This window comes from Crocuta crocuta, unplaced genomic scaffold (genome assembly GCF_008692635.1).
Source record: "Crocuta crocuta isolate KB4526 unplaced genomic scaffold, BGI_CrCroc_1.0 scaffold130, whole genome shotgun sequence".
Classification (NCBI taxonomy): Eukaryota; Metazoa; Chordata; class Mammalia; order Carnivora; family Hyaenidae; genus Crocuta; species Crocuta crocuta.
In genome coordinates this window covers 1,366,721-1,393,621 of record NW_027527920.1, presented here as the reverse complement: position 1 = coordinate 1,393,621, position 26,901 = coordinate 1,366,721, and the positions used below count along the sequence as shown (strand labels likewise).

Here is a 26,901-nt window from a genome sequence, read left to right as displayed (position 1 = left end):
TAATGAAGCTGTTCTGTCTTTAAGAGACTTCTTCATTCGGTTCCACTTCCTCTCATTCCCTTTGGCCTCCCAGAAATCTCTAGGAAATCTGATGCTGTGCAGTCTTCCTTGTCGTTTTGGGGGCTGAGAGAAATAAAGTCTAAACTTGAAATTAGTTGAGTAGTTGAGACTTGTCTGATGGGTTGGGCCCATCTGAGTGGCAGGGAGGGGTGGAGGGCTCCGGGGCTGGAGGGTATGAATGATGGCTCATATTTCCAGCTCATTTGGGGATGGGGATATTTTGGGTGAGTACATTTCCCTGATATCTGGAGTTCCCGGGCTTTAGCGCTAACATTTATATTTAACTATTGAGCGTGGAATTCTTTCTCATATTATGTACATCACAGTCTGACATCAGGACATTTCAGACGTCAGTGAAATTTTTCTTTGTGACTTTGGGTCAGGGCTGTGAACATCAGTTTTTGCACTAAGGGGTTGTAGGGCAAGGGGACTCTTGAAGAAGCGAGTTTTGCACGAAGGGGCCTCAGCAATGCTTTTATTGGCCCCATGACTGATGTTTGGAGTTCTGTCTTCTCTTTGATGACATCACTGGTGGTTTCTCCCTCCTGCTTGCCTTCAGTGAGCTTTCCAGTTTACTCCAGACTCCTGTACTGCAAGAAATCCGACCATCGGGGGCTTGGCTTATTAGAGGTGAGAAGCCTGTGGTAATGCAAGCCTGAGGGTGGGAAGGGGTGCCAGGATTTGGGGACCTGTTTCTCCATCCTGTTCCTGGCCCTCTACAGTCTGACCAGGCCCCCAGTGGGAGGCCCCGACATTGGCTGAATGTCGGAGATGCTCTGATGCCTGACAGTCAGGTTTTGGGTGCTTGAATGTTTGCGGAAGGGACATTTCTATAAATGTCCCTTCTGAGGAGGCTGTGTCCTTATTCTGGTGAGGTTGACCTCGGAGCCTTCCTGGGGGAATCCCTCCACCCTTAACCTGTAGTCTTGTCTTGTCTGGGGTCCTAAATCTTCATTCTTTGGAGCAGGGTTTAGCCTTGACAGTGAGCTGGGCAGTACTGTTTGGGGTCAGAGTGTCAGGATGACCATAGGGCCGTGATTCCACAGCACCCAAGGAGAGTCTTAGACCGTGTTGTAGAACAAACCTTGGGCCTGCCGCTGGCTGGTTCTTGGTTGGACGTGTGGGGTTTTAAATGGGAAGGAAATGATCCAAATCTAAGCAGCCTCCAAGATTTTGACCACGTGGGGTGTGAGGCTGTGGACCTGAGTCATGGGGTCAAGGGAGGAGGAAGAAGGGCAGGCAGGATGAGGTCACTGCCCCATGAGCTTATCCTCTGGGTGGGTGTCCACTTGTCATTGCTGTCCTTTTTCCACACCCCAAGGAAGGAGTGACAGGGAGGTCCGCTAGCAGAAAGGGAAGGCGCAGTCTGGGCCTGGGGGAAGTAAGAGGGTGGGAACTGGTTGATGTGATCCTTGAGAAATTTCCTTTGCTACCTCTGCAGTATGAAGTTCCAGATAGGGACATGGAGTTTTCATGTTGGGGGTGGGGGGTGGGGGGAGGGAGAAGGTTGTGCTAGAGTGTGCTGTGTTTAGTACATATCATCTCATTTAATCATATCAGTCCTACGGAGTAGGGTATCATTAGCTCTATTGTATAGATGGGCAAGCCAAGGCCCAGAGAGGGGAAGTCACATGCCCAAGGATACTCAGCTGGCAAATGCTGGAGCCAGAATGCTGTCTGTCCCCAAACAGGTTCTTTCTGCCACTCTGGAGGCAGCAAGAGGCTTTACCCCTCCTTCTGGAGGCTGGCAAGACATGCTCAGGGTCCCCATAGCAAGGCAGAAGGGACTCATCCGAGAGGCTGGGGAGAGGACTGGCCTGACCTGAGTATCCCAGTTGGGGCCATTGCTGAGAGGGCTTGCTTTTCCAGAGGCCTAGTCCTCAGCACACTCATGCCCCCAAAGTCCCTCCTCCCCTCTCCAGTTCTGACTGGTGCCCCCTGCCCGTCGCCCCCATCCTCCCTCTCATTCTCTTTGTGGTCCAGAGAATGGATGCCCCCTCCACACCCCTAATTCCTTTGGGTATCCGGCCTTCCTGAGGCATAGGGAGAGCGCGTCAGAGGGAAGCCCATGAGGAGTGGGGAATGAGAAGCATTTTTTATTGGGATCCTGGGAGTAGGAAGAGATACTATCTCTGAGAAGCAGGGCTCCCAGGTTACCCTAACGTCAGCACAGGCTCCCCCGGACTGGGCCTTCCTCAGGGGACACTGGAATTTGTGCCCCATATGGGGGGGAGATGGTAGCAGCAGGGGCACTAGGGGGTGGAGTCCATGATGCTTGGTGCTGTGATCTTGTGTTTGGGAGGAGGAAGGAGGAGAGGACCACCAGGGATGAGCCAGACACAGAGATGGAGCCACATTGGGAGTCTGCAGCCTTGGAGCTGGGGTGCAGGTGGGATTCTTGGTGGAAAGGGGGTCACAGAAGGAGTAAAGGTCTCAGAGACGTGATGTGTAACCCAACAGAGGAGCTCCTGGCTGGGGAGGGGGTGATGCTCAGTGCAGGGGGTGCAGGAGGCCTTATCCCTATGCCTATGGCAATAATAGCAACAGGAATAACAATTGTTAGCGCTGTTTGTGGCTGCTAGGTGCTTTCCCAAGTCCTTTCTGTATATTGTCTTATTTTATTCTCATAGCAGCCCATGTGGGGTAGGGATTGTTCCTCCTGTTTTAGAGCTATGGAATCAAGTCTCAGCGAGATTAAGTCATTTATACTTGGTCATGTGTCTAGCAAAACGTTCAAGTCAGAATTTGAACCCAGGGCTGCCAGCTCCTAAGCCCAAACTGTATCCTGGGACAGACAAGGTGGACTTATGATGCCATTTAACAACACAAAAGGCCCAAACTGACTCAGATTATCAGGAAAAGGGAAGGTCCACAGGGGAAGCTGTTCCCAGGCTGTCCTATAATCATCCTAGAGGGTAATTTCGAATCCTTATTTTATAAATGAGCAAACTGAACCTCAGAGAGGATGTTTTCTGAAAGTCTCATGACTAGGAAGTGGTGAGTCTGAATTTAAACCTGTATCTCTGATTCCAGACTCATCTCCTTTAAACACCAGGGCTCACTTCTTCCATGAAGTCTCTTCTGACTATAGCAGCTCAACATGTGACCAAGCTTGTAGTGTGGGATGGTGGTGAGACCTTTCTCTGAGGGCTAAGGAGATAAAGGCCCCAGAGAGGCATGGGTTTGCCCTAGGGAGCCTAGCAAGTGAGTGATGGAGCCCTGTCTAAAATCTATAAAAATCTTTGAAGTTGCTGGGTTTTTTTTGTTAATTGCAAAAGAATTACATGCTCATTGTCAAAGTTACCGAAGTATATCAACCAAGAAATGGAAGTAGACACTTACTCTCATTCCCAAGTCCCAGAGTTGGGTTCATTCTCACACTTCCAGACCCTTTTCCCATATACAAACATCCATCTCTTTCTCTCTATCTATCTAAACACACACACTCCTTCAGTTATTCAACAATGCATTGAGCCCTCATTATGTGCCGGGACTTTGCTAGAATGAAGGATACAATAGTCAGTAGAGCAGATGCTGTTTCTTCTCAGGGAACTTCTAGTATGACATGAGGAAGAGAAAACTGTGCAGTGAGTAATAGGGATTTCCTTGGAGTGGCAGATCTCTTCCTGGCTTTTCTGCCAAGGTGACTCTCAGGATAAAGAGATGTTACCCATGTCATGCAGGAAGAAGGAATGGTGTTTGCAAAACCTCATGAGGAGAGGATCCCATGTTATAGGAAGGTGAAGAGGCCACTGTGGCAAGGAGGTGAGGCTAGGGAGGTAAGCAAGCCAGACCAGGTAGGGCTCCGTGGGCCATGGCGGAGCTGACTAGAGCATGTTGGCCTAATGCAGTTTATGTTTTTATAGCAGTTATTCTGGGTGCTGTGTAGAGTCCAGGCTGGAATATAGAACTGGGTGGGGAGATGAGAGAGAAAGTTGAGAGACCAGTGAAAAAGCTTTTGTGGTCATCCAGGCAACAGATGATGACGACGTGGCCTACCAGAGAGAGGAGCACAGGTAGAGAGAAACAGAGTGAAACTCTGTCAGGAAAGTCGGTTGACTTTTTTCCACAAAGGGCCAGAAAGTAAATATCTTAGGCTTTGTGACTATTGCAACTACTCCGTTCTGCTGTTTGCAGTGCAAAAGCAGCCACAGACAATACGTGAATGAAATGTGGCTGTGTTCCAATGAAACTTTATTTACAGATGCTGAAATTTGAATTTTGTGTAATTTCCGTGGCTCATGAGATATTCTTCTTTTGATTTCCAACCATGTAAAAAAGTAAACCCTTTCTTAACTGGCGAGCTGAACAAAAGCAGACAGTGGGCTGAATCTGGTGCTTGGGCTGTAGTTTGCCGACCCCTAAGATACATTTTGGTGTTAGGAATGGTTGTTCTTGGTGGTGGATTGCAGAGGTGAGAGAAACACAGGTTTCTGGCTTGAGCAGAGAGTGGAGAGTGGTGCCTTTCCCATGCAGGAAGAGCTGGGGAAGAATGGGTTGAGGGGGCAAATCAACAGTTTGAAGAGGGACAGGTTAAAAATGAGATGTCTGTGAGTCAGTCACTGGCACAGAGATGTTGAGGGGACAGTTGGAGCTCAGATGAGAGAGGTGTGGACTTGGGGAAGAAAATCTGGGAGTTGCCAACATATAAATGGTATTTAAAGCCACGGGAGTGGAGGAAGTCATCTAGGAGAAAATAGTAGAGAGATTTGAGGAGAAAGCCTAGGAGCTAACCCCAGGAGGTTCACGGCTGGAGAAGGAAGAATCTGTACTGAAATGTATGTGATACTGACACAGAGAGAGGACCATGGGACCATTTGTTAACACGGAAATGAGATCATACAGTTGACAGAATACTTTATTGACATGATGTATGCCGTGGAATTATCTCCATATTTGTACACATTCTTTTCAAAAGCTCTATGCTATGCCCTGACATAGATGCACCATAATTAATGTACCAGTTCCTCACGGTTTCCCATTTTTGCTGCAAGCTGGGCATCTTTGAGACTGGAGCCAGTAGATCCATAATCCAGTTCCTACAAAGTGTGGCCCCTGGGCCAGATCTTCTGCCACTCGTTTTTGTATAGCCCACAGCTAAGAATGGTTTTTACATTTGTCATGGTTGAGGAAAAAAAATCACGTGATTCATGAAAATTACATGCAATTCAAATCTGGGTGTCCGTAAATAAAGTTCTGTTGGAACACAGCTCTGCTCATTCATTTATACATTGTCTATGACTGCTTCCGTGTACAATGGCAGAGTTGAGTAGTTGTGACAGATATCAGATGGCCTGCAGAGCCTAAAACATTTACTATCTGGACCTTTACAGAAAGAGTCTTTTCCGCACTCGCTCCAGCAGGACAGCTCTGGGAAGTCTGCATGGGTGTGGTTTGGCTATAAGCCTGTTCCAGAGCCAATCACTGAGGGGTCTCCAGTGAGTCAGTTCTGGTCACCCACTGAGGCCCAAGGCTGGAGGCCCATCCCACCAGCACCACATGACTGGGTCCCCTAAAGGACAGGGGAGCCCTGTTACCAGACAGAGCCAGCGTAGAACAAGACAGAAGCCCTCTAGAATAAAGGACGCAGAGGAAAGTGACTAAGAGTATCAAGACTGACCACCGAAGGCAGAGAATGTCTGCTCAGCATCTGTTTTGTTTCTTTGTCAAAGAAGGAAGTGGCAGAAGCTGTGAAGAAGGTATTCAGGCAAGGTGGGGAGGCGATAATCTACTTTACATGGATTTGTCTTCTGGCACCTGTGATTGTCTGTCCTGATGCTGAGTGAACTTGGAGAGAAGATAGCCGAGAAGCTGTCCTGGAGACTCCAGGACAGCCGGAGTAGGCAGAGTGGGTGGAGGTCATAGCCTTCCACAGTTTCCCAAAAAATCAATTCTTTATTTTTTTTTATTTATTTATTTTTTATTTCTAGGAGAGAGAGAGACAGCGCGAGCAGGGGAGGGTCAGAGAGAGAGGGAGTCACAGACTGAAATAGGCTCCAGGCTCTGAGCTGGCAGTCAGCACAGAGCCTGATGCGGGGCTCGAACCCACGAACAGCGAGATCATGACTCAAGCGAAAGTCGGATGCTTAACTGACTAAGCCACCCAGGCGCCCCAACAAAATCAATTCTTAACCAATCCCTGACCACCTCCCATGTCCCATCTCCTAACAGCCACTCCTCAGAGCCCATGTCTTCTCAGAGTGTGCTGTGGGGGCCCATTCTTTGCTCAAGCAGCCAGATCTCTGAAATGTCTCTTCCTCAGAGCCTCCCCACCCCTCCAGGGAACTGCTGGGCCCTCCATCCCCATAGTACTTCTTCATGTTTGTTGCCTGAATGGGTAAGTGAATGCCAGGACACTTGAGACGAGCAGAGAGCCAGTTTTATGGGGAAGAAGGCCGATTACGGGAACAACAGATTGGTGATCGTGTCCTTAACCCCTGACAAAATCCTAGAACCAGTTATTAATTGAGGACTCAAAGAAAAGTCCATCTTCTTTAGAATGAGCCTTTTTTTTTTTTCTGGTTCCCCCGCATTTGACCGGTCGTCGGCCAGAAGCAGTGACACCTTGCAGACAGGACATGTGACGGGCAGTTGGGTAGGAAGACTCCTAATCTCAAAGCCCGCAATAGCGGATGGATGTTGATCCAGGGGCAGAACCCAGTGCTTTGGGGTCTGCCTCTTCCTGTCCTCTTCCTGAGGAGCTTGATGACACAAGAAACAAAGCAAGGAGAAGAGAGCAATCTTTTGGGGTTGACACTCATTTTTCTTTTTTTCATCCACCAAAAAACTATCGAGCGCCTTCTGTGTACCAGGACCTGTCAAAATAGTACTTCAAAAGATCACGGCATGGTGACACAGCACTGTGACTGTACTTCACACCACTGAATTGTACCCTTAAAGTGGACAAAATGGTAAACCTCACGTTCCATACATTTTGCCGCAATTTGAAAGAAGAGATCTTGGCAGCTGGAGTGATGGACTCAGCTTAGCTGGATGAAATGTAATGCTAACCCACATGAAACATCCCATAAAGTTCCACCCCTTCCCCTAATCCATCAGAAGAGGATGGCAGAGATGAGAATCAGCAGCAATGCGGGTCCGTGGCTTCCGGACATTGGCCACAATGTTGTGTCTATTATTTTGGGTTATATTGGTGAATAATATTGCATGGCTGCCCAGTGTGACTTCATCAAGGGAAAAGATCTAAAACTTGCAGGGAGGAGGCCGACTTGTTCTACAAGGTCAAAGGAGGACTGTGTGGGAGACAGATTTGGGCTCAGGATAGGGCTGAGCTTTCTACCAGTGACAGCTGCCCCAACGCCAGCGGACTTCTTTGTGAGGTAGTGGGTGCCCATCACTGGAGGGGGCAAATGGGTTGTGCGGGTGGCCAGAGAGAAGTTCCCTGTTCTGACACCTGACCATTAACTTCTGCAGTTTCTTCAGAATTTGTTGGGGGACCTGTTCTCATTCCAAGACCTTCTTCAATGATCCCACCTTTGGCTCCCATCCCTACCAGAGCATGGATAGCTCCTGGTCCTGTTCTGAGTTCCAGCTCTGTGTGTCGAGGCATCCATGTGACATTTGGCACGGATGCTCTGTAGCTCAAGCCCGATGCGCATTGCTCTTCCTCAAATGTGCTTCATTTCCAGGTCTCCCCATCTTATGATGGGTGCACACAGGTATCCATTTGTTCAAGCCTTCAGGACGTCCTTGCCCCTTTCAGCCCCTCCCTCCCATACAAACAGTCTCCAAGCCAGGTCACATGTACTCTTGAAATATCTCCTGAGCCAGGTCTAGGCATCATTAAGTGACTTAAATGATGGAGTGTCCAGTTCATATTTTGAAACACCTATTTTAGATGTGGTTTCCTTTTGCTGCTCTGAACAGTGGCAATTTTCATGGGGTGGGAAGAGCTGGGAGAGGAGGAGGGAAAGGAGGGGAGGGATGGCTCCTTAAATTAGTCACTTCAGATGCTGTTAAGAAAGACCCAAAATAACAGTGACGCTAGAGTAGATGCTTCTTCTCACCCATGTGACAGTCCCGGTATGCCCAGGGCTGATACTGCACTCCCTAAGGGGGCCTTGTGTCTTGCTGTTCTGAAGTCCCCAGAGTGTTGCTCTTGGCAGCACGGCCTCAGATGGTGACCACAGCTGTGTTCCAGCTAGCGGGAAAGGGGAGGAGAAAAGAGAGGGTATGCTCCCTCTCTTGAAGGGTATGACCCACACATTGCACACATCAGTTCCTCTGGTATCCTATTAGCCGGAAGATGGTCACACGGACACACCTTTCCCCTGCAAGGCAGGCTGGGATCTGTAGTCTTTAGCTGAGTGGCCATGTGCCTAGTTAAAGATTCTACAGAAAAGGAAAGTAGGTACAGGGGGAAACTGGTGGTTTTGGCTGCAATCATTTTGTACATTTCAATGTGACCTTCATGATAGTTAATTGGCTCTACCTCAAGGATACAGTACACATACTGTACACATTCAGTGCAGACCCCAACACGGGGCTCAATCCCACGAATCGTGAGATTGTGACTTGAGCGGAAATCAAGAATTGGAAGCTCAGCCAACTGAGCCACCCAGGTGCCTCCAGACAAGCATTTCTTTCATACGTAGGAATGCTAAGTTTAGAGAGGGGAAATCCTCTGTTAAAGACTGCACAGCGGTGACAGAGCTGAACCAGGATGCCAAACTCTGGACTCATTTTCTACTATTTCAAAAGGATCTGGATGAGAGGCACATAGGCAACGCCAGGAGGACAGGTCTCTTGGGGCTGGGGAGGAGCCTGTCTACCTGTGGATCTGCTCATCCTTTTTCAGGACTCGCCTTTGAGTTATTATTTCTCTGAGGTGCTTTCTAGTAGCTCTTACAGTATCTTAAATAAGATACTGTGTGGAAGTGCAGTGATTTACATGCACTTCCCTATTGGAATGCAGGCTCCTTGAGGACAGACACAGCTTAGTCCTCTCTCTGTCCCCAGACCTGGTAGGTCTGCCTCCCAGGTACTCAGTGAGTAGTTAAATGCACTACTGAATATACAAATGAATGTATATTTAATGAGTCCTTCAATTGCAGATAATAAAAACTTCGCTGAAACTAGCTTGAGTGAAAAAAGGATGGACTCAAGTATCTGGGCAGTCCATGTGTGCTTCAGGCATAGCTTGATCCAGGTGCTAAAGTGCTGTTTTCAGAGGCCCTGCCTCTGTGCTATGCTGGTTAGCACAGATTGACACTAGTTATTTGGTTTGACTCTTCTTGCCCTCTTGGTGGGAGGCATTGTCCAAGTGGCCCCTGCAGGGACTGGGAGGAGGCAGGGGGTTAAGAGAGTATGGGGTGGTCAAGTGTTTGGGGGACAGCACAGAAGTGGCATTTGCCTTAGACAATGATTTCTGATGACAAATTTCTTTGATATGTAAGAATTTCCCAGAACATAGATTTGTGGAAGACTCACGCATAACCTTTATCAATAGTGATTGAGGTAGGTGATTTAGATGCTTATCCTATGGGGAAGGAAGGTATCTTTAGCATCCAAGACAATGTTTTCATCATAAAAAGGGTGAAGTTACTTCTTTGTGAGCTGGGGTCAATAGCTTGTTCTTTTAAGGAGAAGTATTAAGAATAACAGGTCTTTCAGGAAACACAATGTTTGCTGCCATAATTACAAAAGAAGAAATTCCTCAATAGGTTCCTTCACAGGGTGCAATCAGCATATTCAAGGCCAGAATAAGTCACCCTGAATACTGATCACAAGATGCCTTGGGGGGCTGGTGCTCCAAGCAGAAACAGTTGGGTGGGGGTGGATATCTGTCCTTAACTCTAAATTAGGCTCTTTGTCTCAGGGCCAGACTCAATTGTAACTCTTGTGTTCTTAACCCCCGTTATTATCTAAGTCTTGGATCTGCAAGGCCCGTAGAAAGAGCCTTTTGACAGTCATCCACAATGCTTTCATCTAAAATCTCTTTTGAAAAGGCAGGAATATGCTTTTCCTTATGAGGAATCTGTGTAGGGAATATCACTCTGATTTGGAATATTGTGAGGCCTGGTCAATACCAGCAGGCTCATTTCTAGCATGAGCCAGTAGTAGCAGAAGGAGATACCAGTTTTGCTTCTCATGGGAGGAGCTGTGCAAACGCTGCCATCTCCTCGCTGTGACTGTCACCCAGCGAGGCCAGTGCGGCTCCCAGCAGTGTTCCTCGTGGGCATCTCTAGGTTTGGGGTGTCTTGTTTTTTGGTTTTGGCTTAAAGGGGGCACACCTTGGGTCATCTCTTGGGAGCTCCCCTGTGGCCACACCTCTGCTGGGGTTGGATGAACTTGCTGTACCATCAGGCCAAGGGCGGTCTGGGCCCCTCAGTCCTGCTTCTCCAGGAAAGCCAAGGCACTCTGTGCTCTTTCCTGGCAGGGCTCCTCAGAGTTCCCACATTGGGCTGAGACTGGGATGAAGGAAGAGGAGGAGGGAGGGCTGGCTGGTGACTCACAGGGAGGAGTAGCTGCTGACTCCGGCCAGTCCCGCCAGGGTATGAGAATTCCCCTTTGTAGAGGAGGTGGGCAGGGCGGTGCAAATGCAGCATGCGATCTGTGCGTCTCCATGAGGCTAGGGAGACAGGGGCAGCCCATCTCTCCCAATGGGCAGTGATTGGCTTTCTGTTCCCAGGCCAAGCTCCCATCCCCTGTGTGGCACCTTATCTCCAATATGCGTTTCTCCTTCCTGCCCTCAGTCCCTGAGGGCCCTGCTGTGGGGGTAGGAGCCTCTTTGTGGTGTGGAATTCTCAGGTCACCTTGGTTCTAGACTGTCAGGCTTTCCCCAAGGGTAAGCCTTGAGGGCGGGAACTTTCCCGGGTTCACAATCTGAGAAGGTAATCAAAGTGGGCTTGCCCACCCATGGAAAACTTCTCATTCTCCCTCTGGAGTGAAGGACAGCTTGGCCCTTGGGGAGCTCTGATAGGTCTGGCTAGGAGAGAGGTGCTCTCTGACCTCCCCTACCCAGAATGGCAGGCATTCCCAAGAGACCCTGGCTTACTGTCTGGACGCTTCATGAGAAAGGTCTGGAGTGACAGGCAGAGCAAAGTGGCTTTATTTCAGGGGTAAATGGGGAGCCATGGAAGGTTCTTGAGCACGGGCAAGGATGTGAGCAGATTCCTGTCTTAGGTCCTGAAAGCAGACGTCGTAGACAATGAGGTTGGCAGGGAGCAGAGCAGAGATAGCAGGGCCAGTGAGGGAGGTCACGGGAGGGCCAGAGGAGCGCTGACCCCACGGGCCAGGGCAGGAGTGGCAGGCATAAGTGGAGAGGGAGGGGGAGAGGAGGTGGCCCCAGGAAGAACAGATAGGCTTGGTTTTGTCTGGGGGTGAAAGGAGAGGAAGGGAGCCTTGGAATCTGGAAGCTTCTTAATCCTTAGACCCTGGTTCTTCCTTAGGGGTGGGGGTGGGGAGCAGTGCAGGAGGCTGCCGCCTGCTAGCTTTTCCTGTGGCCAGTGGTTGCCCTTGTGGGCAGGATGCGGTGCCCGCCAAGGGTGCCTTTATGAATGAGCAAGAAGGCTGCTGACTCAGCAGGCGGCGAGGCTTTGAGGCTGCTGGGTTTGGACCGGAAGTGTCTGGGAAGGAAGTGGCTGCTCAGGGCTTCCCCGAGGTGGACAGCTGGGTGGGGGGGCAGGATGCACCCGGTTTGGCCAAGGGACTCCCTCAGCCCAGCTGCCTGCTGTGTGCTGGGGGGAGGAGAGCCTGGCTGGGACTGAAAGGCCTGACGCCGGGTCCCTGTGACCGGAATGATGCTGATGGCTGTGAGACTTGCCCCTCGGGAGAGGCAGAGAGGTGTGGCCGAAGGCTGGGCACCCAGACCTCCTCGGCTGTGCCAACCGGCAAGTTCTATCGCACTAACAATGTCACCTCACGTGTATGGGCTTTATTTATTTATTTATTTTTCTCTTGCGAAATGGGGCCAAGTCAACTCGCCCCTCTCCCTGGGTGGTTGCGAGAATGTGAAATCGGTCGTGTTCCTGTTGAACAGTGATGGATGGCCTAAATCCACCCAGGTTATGTGGCTCAATGGCACGTGGCATGGACAGTGAGGCAGCAACTGTGGGACAGGTACAGCCTGCCCAAGTCAGACAGCGGGGCGGTGGGCTGAGGGGCAGCCAGGATTGGGAGCAGGCCTGGGCCCAGGGAGGCTGGGGGAGGGGGGCCCTGGCTCGGGTCTGTGGCCACAGACATACCTCTCACTCAGTCCTGACCCCAGCCTCTGAGGTCCACCCCAGGCCTGGCCTCTTCCATTTCTGATTGGTCTCGGTCACTCAATAGAAAGCGTCCAACTGGCAAATATCCTCTCTCTTGGGCCTCGTGCTCTCACACCAGCTGCCTCCTAGAACTCTCCCCTGGAAGTTTCCGCACAAACACGGCGAACTTCACACACCGTACACCGAACGCCTCCATGTTCTGTGTCAGCCACGTGTTCTGCCCGACCCGCTCACTGGACTCAAAGCTGTGGCTGCCTGACAGCTCCTGACCCTCTCCCCACACCCTCCAGTGCTGCTGTTTTCACCTAGACCTGCTTGATCTCTTCTCATGTATGCTGCAGATGCTATCAGTCATTTTTCCGAAGCACAGCTCTGACCATATCCTTTCTCCTGTTCCAGAACCTTCAGTGGCTCCCAGTGGCCTTCAGGATAAACTTCAGAACTCTCAGCTTATCTCTACGTCCAGCTCCAGCCTCAGCCCTTCCTCTCCCCACCAGCTGTTGTCTGGAGCCAAAGTGATCTGCGCACATTCTTGCCCTGGGCCGGCCAGCCTTGCCCCTACTTGCCACCTTGCCTGTCTTCCTGTTCATACCAACATCTTAGTTCTGGAAGGGTGGGTCCCAGCTGCCTCCATGTGCCCTAGTCTAGCCTCCCCAATGACTCAGTGCCCTCTAGCCAGCATCTCTCAAAAAAAATCCCTCAAGTGGGGAGCCTTGTAGGGTGTGGAGGGAAGACTTGCCAGGGGGCAATTGAAGCCTTCCCTGAGCTGGTCAAGGGGGCGAGGGGGCGTGAGGTGAGGGAGGGCCTGGGGAGGACCGTCCGCGACAAAGGCCTCGATTCTTCTTCCTCGCAGGCAGGGGCAGCCTTCCACTACGGAGAGCCCAGCTGTCAGCTGCTGCCTCTCGGGAAGATGCTGTGTCGCGGGGCCAGCACGGGTGTGGGTGCCCGTGTGCGTTTGGCCACAGCCCTGGCAGTGCTGTGGTTCTGCATCACAGGTGAGGGGAGCAGTGTGGGGACTGGAAGGGTGGGGGGAAGGCGCCCACCCCCACCAGGGCTCCTGCCAGGCCTCTGTCTGGGGAGGGTTTGGGCGAATCTCCCCTGTGCCCTGGCCACACTCCTTTCCATCCCTGGGATTCAACAGGTGACTTACTTTGCATTTGTCAGCCTCTGTCTCCTCTTCTGTAAACTGGTAATGTGAGCACTAACGTGTTTCTTGCACACACACTGTGTGTTCCCTCCTGAGGGCCTCTGCACGTCCTGTTCCCTCTGCCTGGAACTTTCTGTCCCCAGACATTTGCACGACTTGATCCTTTATTTTGTTCAGGTCTTTGCTCCTATGTCACCTCCTCAGCAAAGCTTTCTTGGCTGCCTTGTATAAAATAGCATATCATCGGGGCGCCTGGGTGGCTCAGTCAGCTAAGCGGCCGACTTCAGCTCAGGTCATGATCTCACAGTTCGTGGGTTCGAGCCCTGCATCGGGCTCTCGCTGATGGCTCAGAGCTTGGAGCCTGCTTCTGATTCTGTGCCTCTTTCTCTCTGAGTCTCTGCACCTCCCCCACTCACACTGTGTCTCTCTCTCTCTCAAAAATAAATAAACATTAAAAATAAAATAAAATAGCACATCATCTCTCCCTGTCTTCGACTTTGCTTCTGCATGCTTCTTCCCAGACTTTTCCTCCACCTGACATGTTATATGTTTCCGTGCTTACTGCCTGCTCTGCTCAAAGAGCAGGGTCTGTCCCCAGTGTCCGGATTGGTGCAGCCACACAGCTCAATTACCATGTTGAATAAATGATGTAAATCTTCCCATTCAGCTCCTGGCACGGAATCAGCATTCAACAATGGCATTACTTTTAATAACAACATCCTCACATTTGAAATCCTTAGCCTCTGGCGGAGGGAGAGGCTGCCTTCTTCCACCAAAGGGAAAGACAAAGCTGAGTGTCTCGTGCCACCTGCTGGCCATAAGTGGAAACACGCTCTAGTCCCGGCTGCTCCGATTTCTCTAGAGAAAGGGCTTTATCTGGGCCATTCCTCGGGTTTCGTCCCCAAATGCCCCCTCACCTCCAGTTCACCGGCGGGCCCTGTTGGTTCTCCGCCATCGGTAAACCCTGAATCTGTCCCATGCTCTCTACCACCAGTGCCACCCTCTGGAGCTAAGCTAATATCACTTCTTACAAGGACCACTGAAATAGTCCATTCTCCACAGAGGAGCCAGAGGGAGTTGTAAGCATTGTTTGCCAGATTATGTCAGATTAACACCTCTCCTGGCACCCCGTGACTTCCCATTATGTGTAGCAAGCCGAAATTCTTTCGCAGTCTTCCAAAGCTCTTCCATCCAGACTCCTCTGCCACACTGGACAGCTATCTGATATTTTAACGTGGGGAGCTGAATCTTGCCTCAGGGCCTCCCCACTCACTGTTCCCTCTAGCTGGAACACTCTTACAATGGCTCTTTTTTGTTTGTTTGTTTTGTTTATTTATTTTTGTGGGGGAGAGAAAGAGGGACAGACAGGTTGTGAGCCGGGGAAGGGCAGAAAGAGAGGGAAACAGAAGACCCCAAGCAGGCTCCACCCTGCCAGCCCAGAGCCAGACTTGGGGCTTGAACCCACGAACCGTAAGATCATGACCTCAGCGGACTTAAAGGGTTGGATGCCCAACCCGCTGAGTCACCCAGACGCCCTGACACTGGCCTTTTGTATGTGACGCTCTTTTTCATTTCCTTTAAATCTCAACTTAATATCCTTTTAGTGAGAATGTGACTCACCAGCACCTTGAAAGGTATGGGCATTCTTTCTTTCATGTATAGAAGCTAATCATGTTTTTTTAGGGAAAAAAAAAACAATGAAAAACTACCTGTTATCCTTTCTCATCCAGAGAAAACCACTATTAACATCTGATATACATTTTCCTTTCCGATTAATAAAGAAAATACATACTTATGAGAAAATGCGGCTAACACAGACAGGTGTAAAGTACCTGTCAAATTTTTGAAAAGCTAACATCTCTAATCCTTTGGCGGCTTTCATACTCCTAATCCCACGCTAATGAGACTTTGTGTCTTACTTTGACCCTCTCTCCCATTAAAAGGTAAGCTCTGTAAGGGTGTGACCTTGGCCTTTTTCTCTGTTGCATTCCTAACCATTATGTTTGACAAATGGTAGGTGCTTACCATATAGTCTTGTTGACTGAATGGGGACCACAGATAATAAACTTACTTTGGGTCTCAAGCCTTAAAGGAGGGTTGGACCGGCCTGGGGTTAGCCCGGAAGGGGAGGAGAGCTAGGGAGGCCCCCAGTGTCCACGCCCTCCCTCACTGCCCCACCCCACCGCCCCCAGGCGCGCTGGAGGTCCAGGTCCCCGAAGACCCCGTGGTGGCCCTGGTGGGCACCGACGCCACCCTGCGCTGCTCCTTCTCACCCGAGCCCGGCTTCAGCCTGGCGCAGCTCAACCTCATCTGGCAGCTGACGGACACCAAGCAGCTGGTGCACAGCTTCGCCGAAGGCCGGGACCAGGGCAGCGCCTATGCCAACCGCACGGCGCTCTTCCCCGACCTGCTGGCTCAGGGCAACGCGTCCCTGAGGCTGCAGCGAGTGCGCGTGGCCGACGAGGGCAGCTTCACCTGCTTTGTGAGCATCCGGGACTTCGGCAGCGCGGCAGTCAGCCTGCAGGTGGCGGGTGAGCGCCGGCAGGGGGCGCCCTCCCCTGGAGACACGCCTCGCTTCCCGCCGCCCCTCACCTCTTGGGCCATCGCTGAGCCCATGCGTAACTCCAGCCCCTTTACTGACCCGTGTTCCTCCAGGTGCCCTTTCCTCTCCTGTGACCCCCTCCCCCGTCCTTGCCTCACCTCGACCTCTGCCCTCTGCCCCACTCCAGCTCCCTACTCGAAGCCCAGCATGACCCTGGAGCCCAACAAGGACCTGCGGCCTGGGGACACGGTGACCATCACGTGCTCCAGCTACCGGGGCTACCCGGAGGCCGAGGTGTTCTGGCAGGACGGGCAGGGTGCGCCCCTGACCGGCAACGTGAACGTGACCACGTCGCAGATGGCCAACGAGCAGGGCTTGTTCGACGTGCGCAGCGTCCTGAGGGTGGTGCTGGGCGCCAACGGCACGTACAGCTGCCTGGTGCGCAACCCCGTGCTGCAGCAGGACGCTCACGGCTCCGTCACCATCACGCCGCACAGAAGCCCCACAGGTTTTTGGTTTGGTTTGTTTGCTTCAGTATCCCGTGAGGGAAGGAAGTTTTGGTCCAATCAGCAGGGGCTGCGGGACTTGAACCTCGCGCCCTACCTTCCGTCTCCCGGAACGATGACATTCCCTGTGATGATAACAGGAAAGATAAACAGGGTGGGGAGGCAGGGAAACTCACGTTGGTGGTAGGGGTGAGAACAATGATCACAGGCCTTCTCCGCCCTCCGGGTTTCCTGACTCCAGGGCTCCGGAAACCTCTGGAAAGGATGGAGAAGCATTCGGATCACAGCAGAGAGCGTAAGGGTAGGAGAGGCAAACAGATCCATTGCAGGGGAGGAGGGTTGTGCTAGGGCTGGATGCCGCCCCAGGGCTGGCCCCCGGGGACACGCATTGTCAGGCCAAGGGCAAGCTGCTGTGGTTCTTGTCATAAGATTAGGGTGACTGCACGTCTGGGAATCTGGAAACTCAGTCTGCTTTTGGGTCTGGAAACAAAATGGGAAGATGGAACAGGAACTGGGAGTTAACAGAGGAGGAGGTCTGTGCGGCTGGGGGCTGGCAGCCCGACTTGTCCTCACCCTTCCTTATGGCCTATCCAACCTTGCCCCCAGGCGCCGTGGAGGTCCAGGTCCCCGAAGACCCCGTGGTGGCCCTGGTGGGCACCGACGCCACCCTGCGCTGCTCCTTCTCACCCGAGCCCGGCTTCAGCCTGGCGCAGCTCAACCTCATCTGGCAGCTGACGGACACCAAGCAGCTGGTGCACAGCTTCGCCGAAGGCCGGGACCAGGGCAGCGCCTATGCCAACCGCACGGCGCTCTTCCCCGACCTGCTGGCTCAGGGCAACGCGTCCCTGAGGCTGCAGCGAGTGCGCGTGGCCGACGAGGGCAGCTTCACCTGCTTTGTGAGCATCCGGGACTTCGGCAGCGCGGCAGTCAGCCTGCAGGTGGCGGGTGAGCGCCGGCAGGGGGCGCCCTCCCCTGGAGACACGCCTCGCTTCCCGCCGCCCCTCACCTCTTGGGCCATCGCTGAGCCCATGCGTAACTCCAGCCCCTTTACTGACCCGTGTTCCTCCAGGTGCCCTTTCCTCTCCTGTGACCCCCTCCCCCGTCCTTGCCTCACCTCGACCTCTGCCCTCTGCCCCACTCCAGCTCCCTACTCGAAGCCCAGCATGACCCTGGAGCCCAACAAGGACCTGCGGCCTGGGGACACGGTGACCATCACGTGCTCCAGCTACCGGGGCTACCCGGAGGCCGAGGTGTTCTGGCAGGACGGGCAGGGTGCGCCCCTGACCGGCAACGTGAACGTGACCACGTCGCAGATGGCCAACGAGCAGGGCTTGTTCGACGTGCGCAGCGTCCTGAGGGTGGTGCTGGGCGCCAACGGCACGTACAGCTGCCTGGTGCGCAACCCCGTGCTGCAGCAGGACGCTCACGGCTCCGTCACCATCACAGGTAGGTAGGGGGCAGGTGAACAGATGGGGGCGGGGGGCGGGGGACGGAGGGAGCCGCTGCCTCTTTTCCTAGACTGAGAGCTGCTGTTTTAGGTAGGTTTGGGTGGTCAGAAGTCTTTTGAGAAAACGTTCTCAGACATTTCACCAAGATGTCTCAGACTCTTCACCAAGACGTCCTTAAGGGACTTGCTTTAAGGAGCTGATAAGAGCCAGGTGTAATATTCGCCGTCCTAAGAGCGCCTTAGGTGGTACTTAGGCTCCGTATACGGGGGAGGCCGTAGCGGCCTGGAACCTGGACGTGTGAGTGGGAGTCCTGAGCAGACACAAGGCGTGGCGAGGCCGTGCTTTTCTACGGGAACCCTGCAGCGCAATGGCAAGTGTTGCTGTGTCCAAGGGCGCCTAATCTGAGGCCCGAGAGACAGCAGGTCTCTCCTCACCCCACCGGCGTCCGCTCCTGTGGACGTGAGCTCTCTACCCAGGCAGCAGTTGCGCGTGGGGGGATCTCTGCTGCCCCCGCGTGGTCAGACACCAGATTGATGCCGCCCACTTGCCGAGTCCCTCAATCCGTCGGGGTTTGTTTGGGGTCTGAGCCCCAACACCCTCCCTCCCTGCAGTGCCCACATCAGTGGGTGCTCCTTGTGTCTCGGGGTGTGAAGAGGGGGCCTCCCGCCGTACTCTGGTGTCGGGACAGCAGGTCTGTCTGCCTATTGTCCTCTTTTCCCTGCCCATGACTTCCACCTGCCAGGTGTTTCCGGAAAGGATAAGAAGTAAGTGAAGCTTTCTGAGAAAGGAGGCAGGGGTCAGAATGGGCGGGAGCGGTCAGGAGAGGTCTCCAGGGACAGGCGGGAGTTGAAAGGGTCTTGAAGGATCGGTGAACTTCGTGATAATTTGCACACTGGGCTGAACTGGATATTTGCTACACTGTGCAGAAAGGGTCTATGGGTGTAAATGGAATTGTAGGGAGAATGCTTACCCCACCTAGGAGGGGAAAAAACCACCTTTATGTTAAACTTTAGCAGGTAACCTTGAAAGTGCTTTTATTCCAAAGCCCAGCGAGGAGAGAGAGAACTTTCCAAGTCTACAGACTGGTGCAGTGGCTCTACCTTGAGGGTCCTGCACCTTTTTGAAAACTGGATACATGATAAACACTATAGTTTGCATTTCTGTTTAGAGGGTGTGTGGCCCGTCTCAAGTCACCCATGGGGGCTGTGGCCCTTGGTCCCAGCACCTTGTGGCGAGCAGATGAGCCACCACTAGGATCCAACCTTTAGCCTCTCAGCCTAATTTTCTGTCCTCCCCACCACCCAGCCTCCTGGTTTTGTAAGAGCAGGTCTGGCCTACTTTGGAGCCCTTGGCCTGTATTTCACTACAGGCAGCTCTGTGCCTTGTGAAACATTCTGGGATTCGGACTGTCAGTCCTCCAGCCCGGTCTCCCACACCTGCTGGAGGTTAGTGACGTTGAGTGCGCTGTGCGTGGAGGGGCCTTTACGGAGCAAGCACTGGAAACGGAGCCTCAACACCCAGGTCTGAGCCCCGTGCTTTACTGTTTGAACGAGGGCAAGTCTGACCTGTGTTCCAGGCACTGGCACCAGTCAGGGGGTGAACGTGGAGAGAGGTCCTCCCTCCTCCTCAGTATTTCTGTGGCTCGGCACCCTCCTTTGCTGCAGGAGCCCCACCGAGGATGCCGAGGGGAAGTTTCCTTCACGGGCTTCGTGGACTAGCCTTCCTGGCCCCTCACGGCCGCTGCTACCCTCTCCTCCTCCCCTGTGCAGTGTCCTGAGCGGCAGCTCTGCCAGCCGTGCTGGCTGCAGGGAACATCTGCTGCACATGCCTGTGTCCCTGCCAGGGCCTCTGCCGCTGAAGGGCCTCCTGGCACAGCTCTCTGCAACGACAGTGGTTTCCGCAGAACCAGCTGGCCCCCCTGGACGGCTGATGCCCTGGGCCCTCACGGTCTCCAGAGAGCAGAGGAAAGCAACTCTGTCTTTTGTTAGATTTGATGTCCCCAGGGCTTCTGTCCAGGGCCCAGCATGGGCCCAGGGCCCGGGGCTGATGGTGAGCATGCTCAAACAGCCTCTGAGGCTGATCCAGGTGCCGGCGCCTCCGGCCCTTCCCTCTGCTGCGTCCCGGCAACATTCCCCTGGCAAGTCTCCTCCTCTTGGGTAAACCCAGAACCCTCGCTGGGGCGCCCTCAGTTCCCACCCCCATCTACGCGCTGGGGCTCCCCCACCACTTTCGGTAAAGGGCTGGATAGTAAATATTTCAGGCTTTTGTGGGCCACGTGCAATCTCTGTTGCTGCGGCTGTTTCTCCTTCCCCTTCTGCTCCTCCTGTTTCTTTTTCGGTAACCCTTTGCAAATATGAAAACTATTATTAGCCCGCAGCCTGTACAAAAACAGACCACAGGCCATATCTGGCTCGCAGACCACGATTTGCCGACGCCGGATCCGTAGGATGGTGCATATCGCCGGGTGGGGTTGGAACAGTCAGGGAGGGCCTCCTGTGGAGGGGAATCTTAAACTACGTGAGAGTTTGGGAGCGCTTTTTAAGGTAGGGGAACCTGACAGCAATGGTGTGGAGGCTGGAAGGAACCAGTTGTGTGTGCAGAGAATGATCAGGACACCAGCATGGCTGTGTTCCTGGAGTGGAGTTGGAAAGAGAGGCTGGGGGAGGGTAAGCGGCAGCCATGTGATGGAGGCCCTCCAGAAGGCTGAAGCATTATTCAAATGTCAGTGGAGAGCCACTAGGTGAAGGTTCTAGAGCATCATCAACTTCAGACTCTTGGACCTTGCCAGGTTGAGGCATGTGGACACCAGCCATGGCCGTGTCAGGGTTTGGATGTGTCCCAGTGTGGGGGGAAGGGGTGTGGGGACTGAAGGGAGCTCTCTTCATAGCATTGGAGCCCAGCAAGGGTGGGGGCTCCCTGTTCATACCTTGTGGCCCATGGTGTGCTGTCCTCCGGGCCATGGGTGCTGGACGTGACAGTCTCTTCCCGTTCTCCCCCCGACCCCTCCCAGGGCAGCCCATGACATTCCCTCCCGAGGCCCTGTGGGTGACCGTGGGGCTGTCTGTCTGTCTTGTCGCTCTGCTGGTGGCCCTGGCCTTCGTGTGCTGGAGAAAGATCAAACAGAGCTGTGAGGAGGAGAACGCAGGTGAGCAAGAGAAGGTGTGCACACGCGCACACACTTGTCTTGGGGTGTGTGGATTTGTCTATGACATCAACATGTGGGGCGCTTCCTAGTGACAGAATGAGCATGAGTGTGCCCATGGGGTCTGACTGTGTGCATGTGACCTTGAGGCTGGATATGTCTTGTGTGTGGCAACAGATGCGAGCCTGCCTATCAGTGCGGGAATCCACACTGGTGAGCAGAGGGGGGAGGTGGGGTCGATGCCAGCAGGTGGTATGTGGGTACGCAAAGGCTTCCGGGGCAGACTTGAATGTAGATGGTGAGAGGTGGGAGCTGGCCAGGCATTGGGAGGGAGGGTGCCTATGTGGAGGAGAAGGGACAGACGGGTGGTGCTTGTGTTGGAGGCTGGTGGTGGATGGGCTTGGTGAGTGAGTGGATGGGTGAATAATGGGGTCGGGTGGAGGGGTGAGAAGAAGATGCTTGGCTTGGTGAGTGGTGGGCTCTGCTCTGTGCTGGCCTCAGGCTTCCGTCCTGTGTCCACCATCCGGATCACAGGTCAGGCCGACTCAGCCCACCTACCTACCTCCCACACTCTCACATGGGGAGGTGCAGTAATCGCAGTGGGTTTTTTGGTTTTTGTTCACCGAGTCCTTGTCTTCCAGGTGCTGAGGACCAGGACGGGGATGGAGAAGGATCCAAAACAGGTGAGTCTGAGCTCAGAGCTGGCCTTATTGGCTGCGGGAAGGACACAGGAACGGGGTGAGGACGCTAGGACCTGGAGGAGCCACATTCACTTGAGGTTTGAGTGAAGTGTGTCCCGTGGACCGTGGCGTGGACCGTGGCCCCCTACCCCGGTGAGTCTGGTATTTGCTTAGCATTAGGCCTCGATCTGGGTTTCCCTGGACTCCCTCTTGGGGGCGGCTTCATCTTTCCTGCCTACCTTACCTTTCTCCCAGGGCCAGCTCCACGCTCAGTAACCCTGTGCCTGCAGCGTGGGGTCTGGTGGCCTCCTAGTTGCAGAGTGAGGACTCAGGAGACAGGGCATCCTGGGTTGAAGCTCCAGCTCCAGCTCGTAGGCTCAGTGGCCTTGAGCCAGTTGCTTTGCTTTTCTGGGCCTCTATGTCTTCATCTTTGAGTCTTGGTTTCCTCCTAGTAACTGCCTCCCTTCATAGGTCGTGTGGGCTAAATTAAGTGAGATGAGTTAATAAAGGGCCTTATAAAGGGCCTAGTACCACACCTGGTGCCTGCGACGGTCTCTTGGAGTCATGTTAGTGGCCAAACAGTTGAAGACCGTCCCATTCTGGTTACGGGCTGTGTGACTTCGGGCAAAGTGCTTTGGTGCTCTGGGCTTCAGTTTCCCATCTGTAAAGTGTTATCCTGCCCCTGCCTCAATGGCACCAGAGGGCTGTTCTGAAGCTCTTTCAAGTGATTAGATACACAGGTGGTTTACAAAGGGTATGGGGCTTTGGGGACACAAACCTGGAGCCCAGCTTGGGGCAGGTGCGGAGGCACTAGTGTTTCGTGGCCCCCCGAGGCCTCACTGTGCTCCCCTATGGGGCTCCTGGGCTGGGAGGGGTAGGTTCCCATTTGGGAGGGTGCCAGTTGACACTGGTCCCCTCCCCACCCCCACGGAAGGAAGAGCAGGAGACTGACACCTGGGGACTGCCGTAAATTATGCCAATTAATTCTCAGCCTTTGGTGTGGAGACAGCCCTGGGATCAGGCCTCGTTTTTCTTGCTCAGAGGCAGAGGTAGTTGACAGAAGGAGGGGGTGGGGAGAAGAGGGTGGCCTAGAGATTTGTCCAGTGTCAGATTTGCATGACCCCAGGCCCACCTGGGGATGTCTGCAGCCTCCTCCTGTAGCCCCTTACTTGGCCCTTATTTGCAGAGCAAACTCCTTCCCCGTCTCTAGCTCACAGGAGGGCCGGGTAGCTGTTCCCATTGTATAGATGGAGAAAACAGAGGCCCAGAGACAGGAGTGACCGGCTACAGAGCGGAGCCAGGACTTGGGACAGCAGCCTCAGGCCCCTTCCCTGGTGCTGGGCCATTGCCCTCATCCTCCCAGCCTCTTCCAATCCATCCAGGCTTCCTTTCTTCCCCGGCTCCCTCTGTCAGACCCCTTCCCCCGCCCCTTCCTGTGGTCCCCCCATCACCATGTGCTCCTTCCTTTGTTGCAGCCCTGCGGCCTCTGAAACACTCTGAAAGCAAAGAAGGTAAAGACACGTGGTGCTTGAGATCATGGGTCTGTGTGTTCGCGCGTCTGTGTGTAGGAGGCTGGGGAGGGTCCCTGGTGGTGAGGGGTGGTGATCACCTGTTCACTGGTGACCTGAGACTCCCTCCCTGGGAGAGCAGCCTGACTCCCCACTGGTGGAGAGGAACCAAGGTCTCAGCTGCTCTAATACGATGCAGATACGACAGAGGCTTCACAACGACGCGAATTTATGTCTCTCTCCTGTAACAGTCTAAGCATAGGTGATCTTAAAGCCACTGATGTCCTGGAGCTAGGTTCCATTTATTGGTGTCTGCTCCCTTCTGCTCAGAGCTTCTACCCTGGTCCTGGGCAGCTACTCCAGCTTCTGTGCAGCCCCCCTTCCCCCGCCCAGAAGGGGAAAGAGGAAAGGGAGGAACATTTTCTTCCTAGGGCTTGACTAGAAATACCTCCTATTTACATCCATCGATCAGACCTAGTCACATGACGCCTACCTAGCACAAGAGAGGCTAGGAAATACGGTTTTCAGCTCGGCAGCCATGTTCCCGCTACATGGTAGGTGGTTAATAAATGTTAACAATCATGGTTATTCATATTAGACAACATCAGCGGTTACTTTAAGAAGGGGTTGGTGAGAAGGTTGAGATTCATCCTTATGGAGAGTAACCAACAGCGACATCTGAGTGTGTTTGTCTGGAGACACACGTGTATCTGTTGTGTGTGTCATTTGAAGAAAACGTTCCTTGATGCAGTATTGCCGTTAGACGTGAATGGCTTCCGCCTAAAAATCAAAGTTGGTTGCCAGTGGTTAAGGAAACTTAAGTCTCTTTACGGCTTCCTTGGCATCCCTGTCAGGAAATAAACTTTCACTGAGCTCTTGGAGGCTCACCCCTCCATTTAGAGGAGAAGGGAAGGACATAGGCCCTGTCTTCCGGAAACTTCCAGAGGCAGGGGGGCAATGGGGCCCTCAGAAACCTGCACAAAATACATGACACACGAGGGCCGTAGACTCAGACTTTCACGAAAGGCAGTAAGAGGTGTTTAGGAAGGCATCCCTGTGCAGAAGAAAGAGGCCCCTGGGTTGGGAGGGGAAACCTTGGGTCTAGTCTCTGCTTCTGACCTTCCTGGAAGTTTCCTCATCTGCAGAATGTGCCCCCACTTACAAGATGGTTGTGAGGATTAGGTAAGGTGACAAATGCAGAAGTGCTCTGCAAAGCAGGTCTTTTAAATGCTGTAGAATGTTCCATGGCAGTAATGGAGACCTATGTTGAGGTATGGAAGGATGGAGATAAGTTATCTGCCTCCCTGTTGTTCTGAACCAAATGAGGCATAGAAGGATTGAGCAGATGGAGATGAAAATGTCAGCTTTGTTCCAGAAGACAGCTGCAGTGTGGCCCGGGTGTGGGGTACAGCATGGCAGCCTGGCCCCCCCAGTCTCTGGTCATGCTGGGTGAGCACAGAGGCAGTACCCAGAAGGGAACACTACTTCCCTGGGACACACAGAGCCCAAAGGATGGCAGAGGGAGCAGTAGGGGCACACATGCCCTGGTCCTCCTTCTAAGCTCTCCATTCAGGTCAGGGGTGGGGCAAAGCCAAGGGTGTGAGTCCACTGGGTGCCCCCCATGTAGAGACCAGAGCCAGAGGGAGGGAGGTTCCACACAGCGCTGCCCTTGGAGAATTCTACACAGAAGGGGAGGTGGGAAGGACTTCTTGCTAGTGGAGGAGAGGGTACGATGGCGGAGGATAGAAGCGGGGAGGTTGGAGATGACAAGGGTGCCAGGGAGAGGGGACAGTGGATGGGAGGGGTGTGGAGCGGGTGGACTGGTGAGGATTAGGCAGCCTCCCTCAGGTACACCAAGGTCTGTCGGAGGCTCAGCTCCTGTGTTGCCGTCTGTCTGGGCCTCCAGGGCAGCGCTTAGCGCAGGGAGCCGCTGGTCAGACTGTGGCAGCCACTCGCAGACACACCCTGCCCCTGGAAGTGTGTGACCATGTGCCTGGGGTTCTCGTGCATGCCCAAGAGTAGATCCTGCACTTAATGCCTTTTCCCCTGTGTTTTCTTTCCATCGTGAAATGTAGATGATGGACAAGAAATAGCCTGACCGCGAGCACCAAGGAGCTGCCGCCTCCACCTGGGGGCTCCCACCTCTGGCCCCACTGGAGCCTCAGTGTGAGCCCTGCCTCCGACAGGTGCCTCCACTCTGGCAGGTCCTGCTCGTTCTCCAAAGGACAGAGAGACCACCCCGCAGCCTTATTTCTCCGATGGACGTGATTCCCAAGTCATTCTGCTGCCTTATTTCTCCCATGACATGATACGTAAATCATCGTACTGTCATTTCTTACGGACACGATACAAAGACCACCCCACCACCTTATCTCTCCAACGGCTATGCTGCACGGACCATCTGGCTGCCTTTATGCCCCAAAGGACTCAATATTCAGACGGATCCTCTGCCTTATTTCTCCAAAGACAGGATACACAGTCACCCTGGCCTTGTTTCTCCAGTGGCCCCGATATGCTAGTTATCATTTCTCAGCCTTTTCTTCTGCCCACCTGTAAGCCCATCTGCTCAGACAGGGGCACTGCACCCTCAGCATCACCTCGGGTCCAGAGACGTCTCTCCTCCTGCCTGCTCCTCCTCTGGCCCCAGCGTTGGCCTTTCCCCTCCCTCTCAGAGTGAAGGCAGGGCCCTTCCCCCAGGCCTGTGGAGGCACACAGGTGCATGTGCTGGGTCACGTGCTGGGACACGTACCGACCTCCCTTAGCCCAGTCTCTTCCCTGGTGCCCTGGGCTGTGCCCCGTGAGCCCCTCCCCATGGGAAACATGTGCTGGTCACACTGGGTCTCTGGGTATCTGCGTGGGCCCCCTGGGGGTCAGCTGTCCCTCTGCTTTCCCTTCCTTTCCTTTGGTTCATCCATTCTAGCCATGGTCATTGAGCATCTGTGGGGTGTCAGCACTGTGTTAGGGACCTGGGACCCAGCGTGAGAGGACAGGCCCCTCCTCTAAGGAGCTTGCCCTTCAGCTGGGGAGCTGTCAGGAAATCTGCAACTGCCTGCTACGTAAGGGGGCTCCTGCCTTGCTCTCTACTGTACCCCTTTCTGTGCCCACAGCTCCCTGGATACCTCACTCCCACTCCCTCCCTAATCCTCACCCAGAGCAAGGGGTGTGGGCAGAAACCTGGAGAGACGGGTAGAAACGATGGGTTCCAAAGTCTTTCCAGGCATGGGCAGGTTGGCCGGCGGCCCGTGGCGCTCTGGACCCCGCAGAGCAGAAGCATAAGTGAAGCCTGGGGACGAGGCAAGGGGGCTGCAGGGACAGAGCCCCTCACCCCCCACCCCCACCCCACCACGGTGCTATTCTGGGGCTGGGAAGACATTCTCTTGGCTTGTCTTTCGTTGGCCTCCAGCCTCCGGAAAACTTCTGATGTCCTCCCGGTGACATTTCTTCCTTCCCCAGGAATGGAAGAGGTGGCACGTCTAATTTAAATGTGGGACTCTGAGGAATTTTGTTAACTGGGGGCGTATTTTGGGAAAAATAAATGGCTTTGTAGAAAGCGTTTTCTCCGAGAAGGGTGTGGAAGCAGGTTGTGCAGCAGAACTCAGTAGGAAGGATTCCCTCCTGGACATTTGAGGCCAGAGTGGGGA

General features: G+C 53.6%; 1 protein-coding gene across 1 annotated transcript; it reads left to right on the top strand.

The window, feature by feature from the left end:
- The first annotated feature begins 654 nt into the window (after positions 1-654).
- CD276 (CD276 molecule) lies at positions 655-25,742 on the top strand. The gene is made up of 11 exons (XM_077745986.1): positions 655-690; positions 12,687-12,900; positions 13,141-13,282; positions 15,627-15,965; positions 16,164-16,484; positions 17,089-17,427; positions 17,626-17,928; positions 20,941-21,075; positions 21,714-21,755; positions 23,228-23,263; positions 25,336-25,742. Exons 3-11 carry the CDS (start codon positions 13,198-13,200, stop codon positions 25,356-25,358), a joined length of 1,623 nt encoding a protein of 540 aa, XP_077602112.1. The 5' UTR covers positions 655-690; positions 12,687-12,900; positions 13,141-13,197; the 3' UTR covers positions 25,359-25,742.
- The last annotated feature ends 1,159 nt before the right edge of the window (positions 25,743-26,901 follow it).

Excerpts from the sequence above, each read along its gene's own strand:
- CD276 (XM_077745986.1), top strand. The coding sequence starts at position 13,198 with ATGCTGTGTCGCGGGGCCAGCACGGGTGTGGGTGCCCGTGTGCGTTTG. Across the intron at positions 17,428-17,625 it reads AGTCAGCCTGCAGGTGGCGG|CTCCCTACTCGAAGCCCAGC; the intron begins GTGAGCGCCGGC and ends GCCCCACTCCAG. Across the intron at positions 17,929-20,940 it reads CGGCTCCGTCACCATCACAG|GGCAGCCCATGACATTCCCT; the intron begins GTAGGTAGGGGG and ends GACCCCTCCCAG.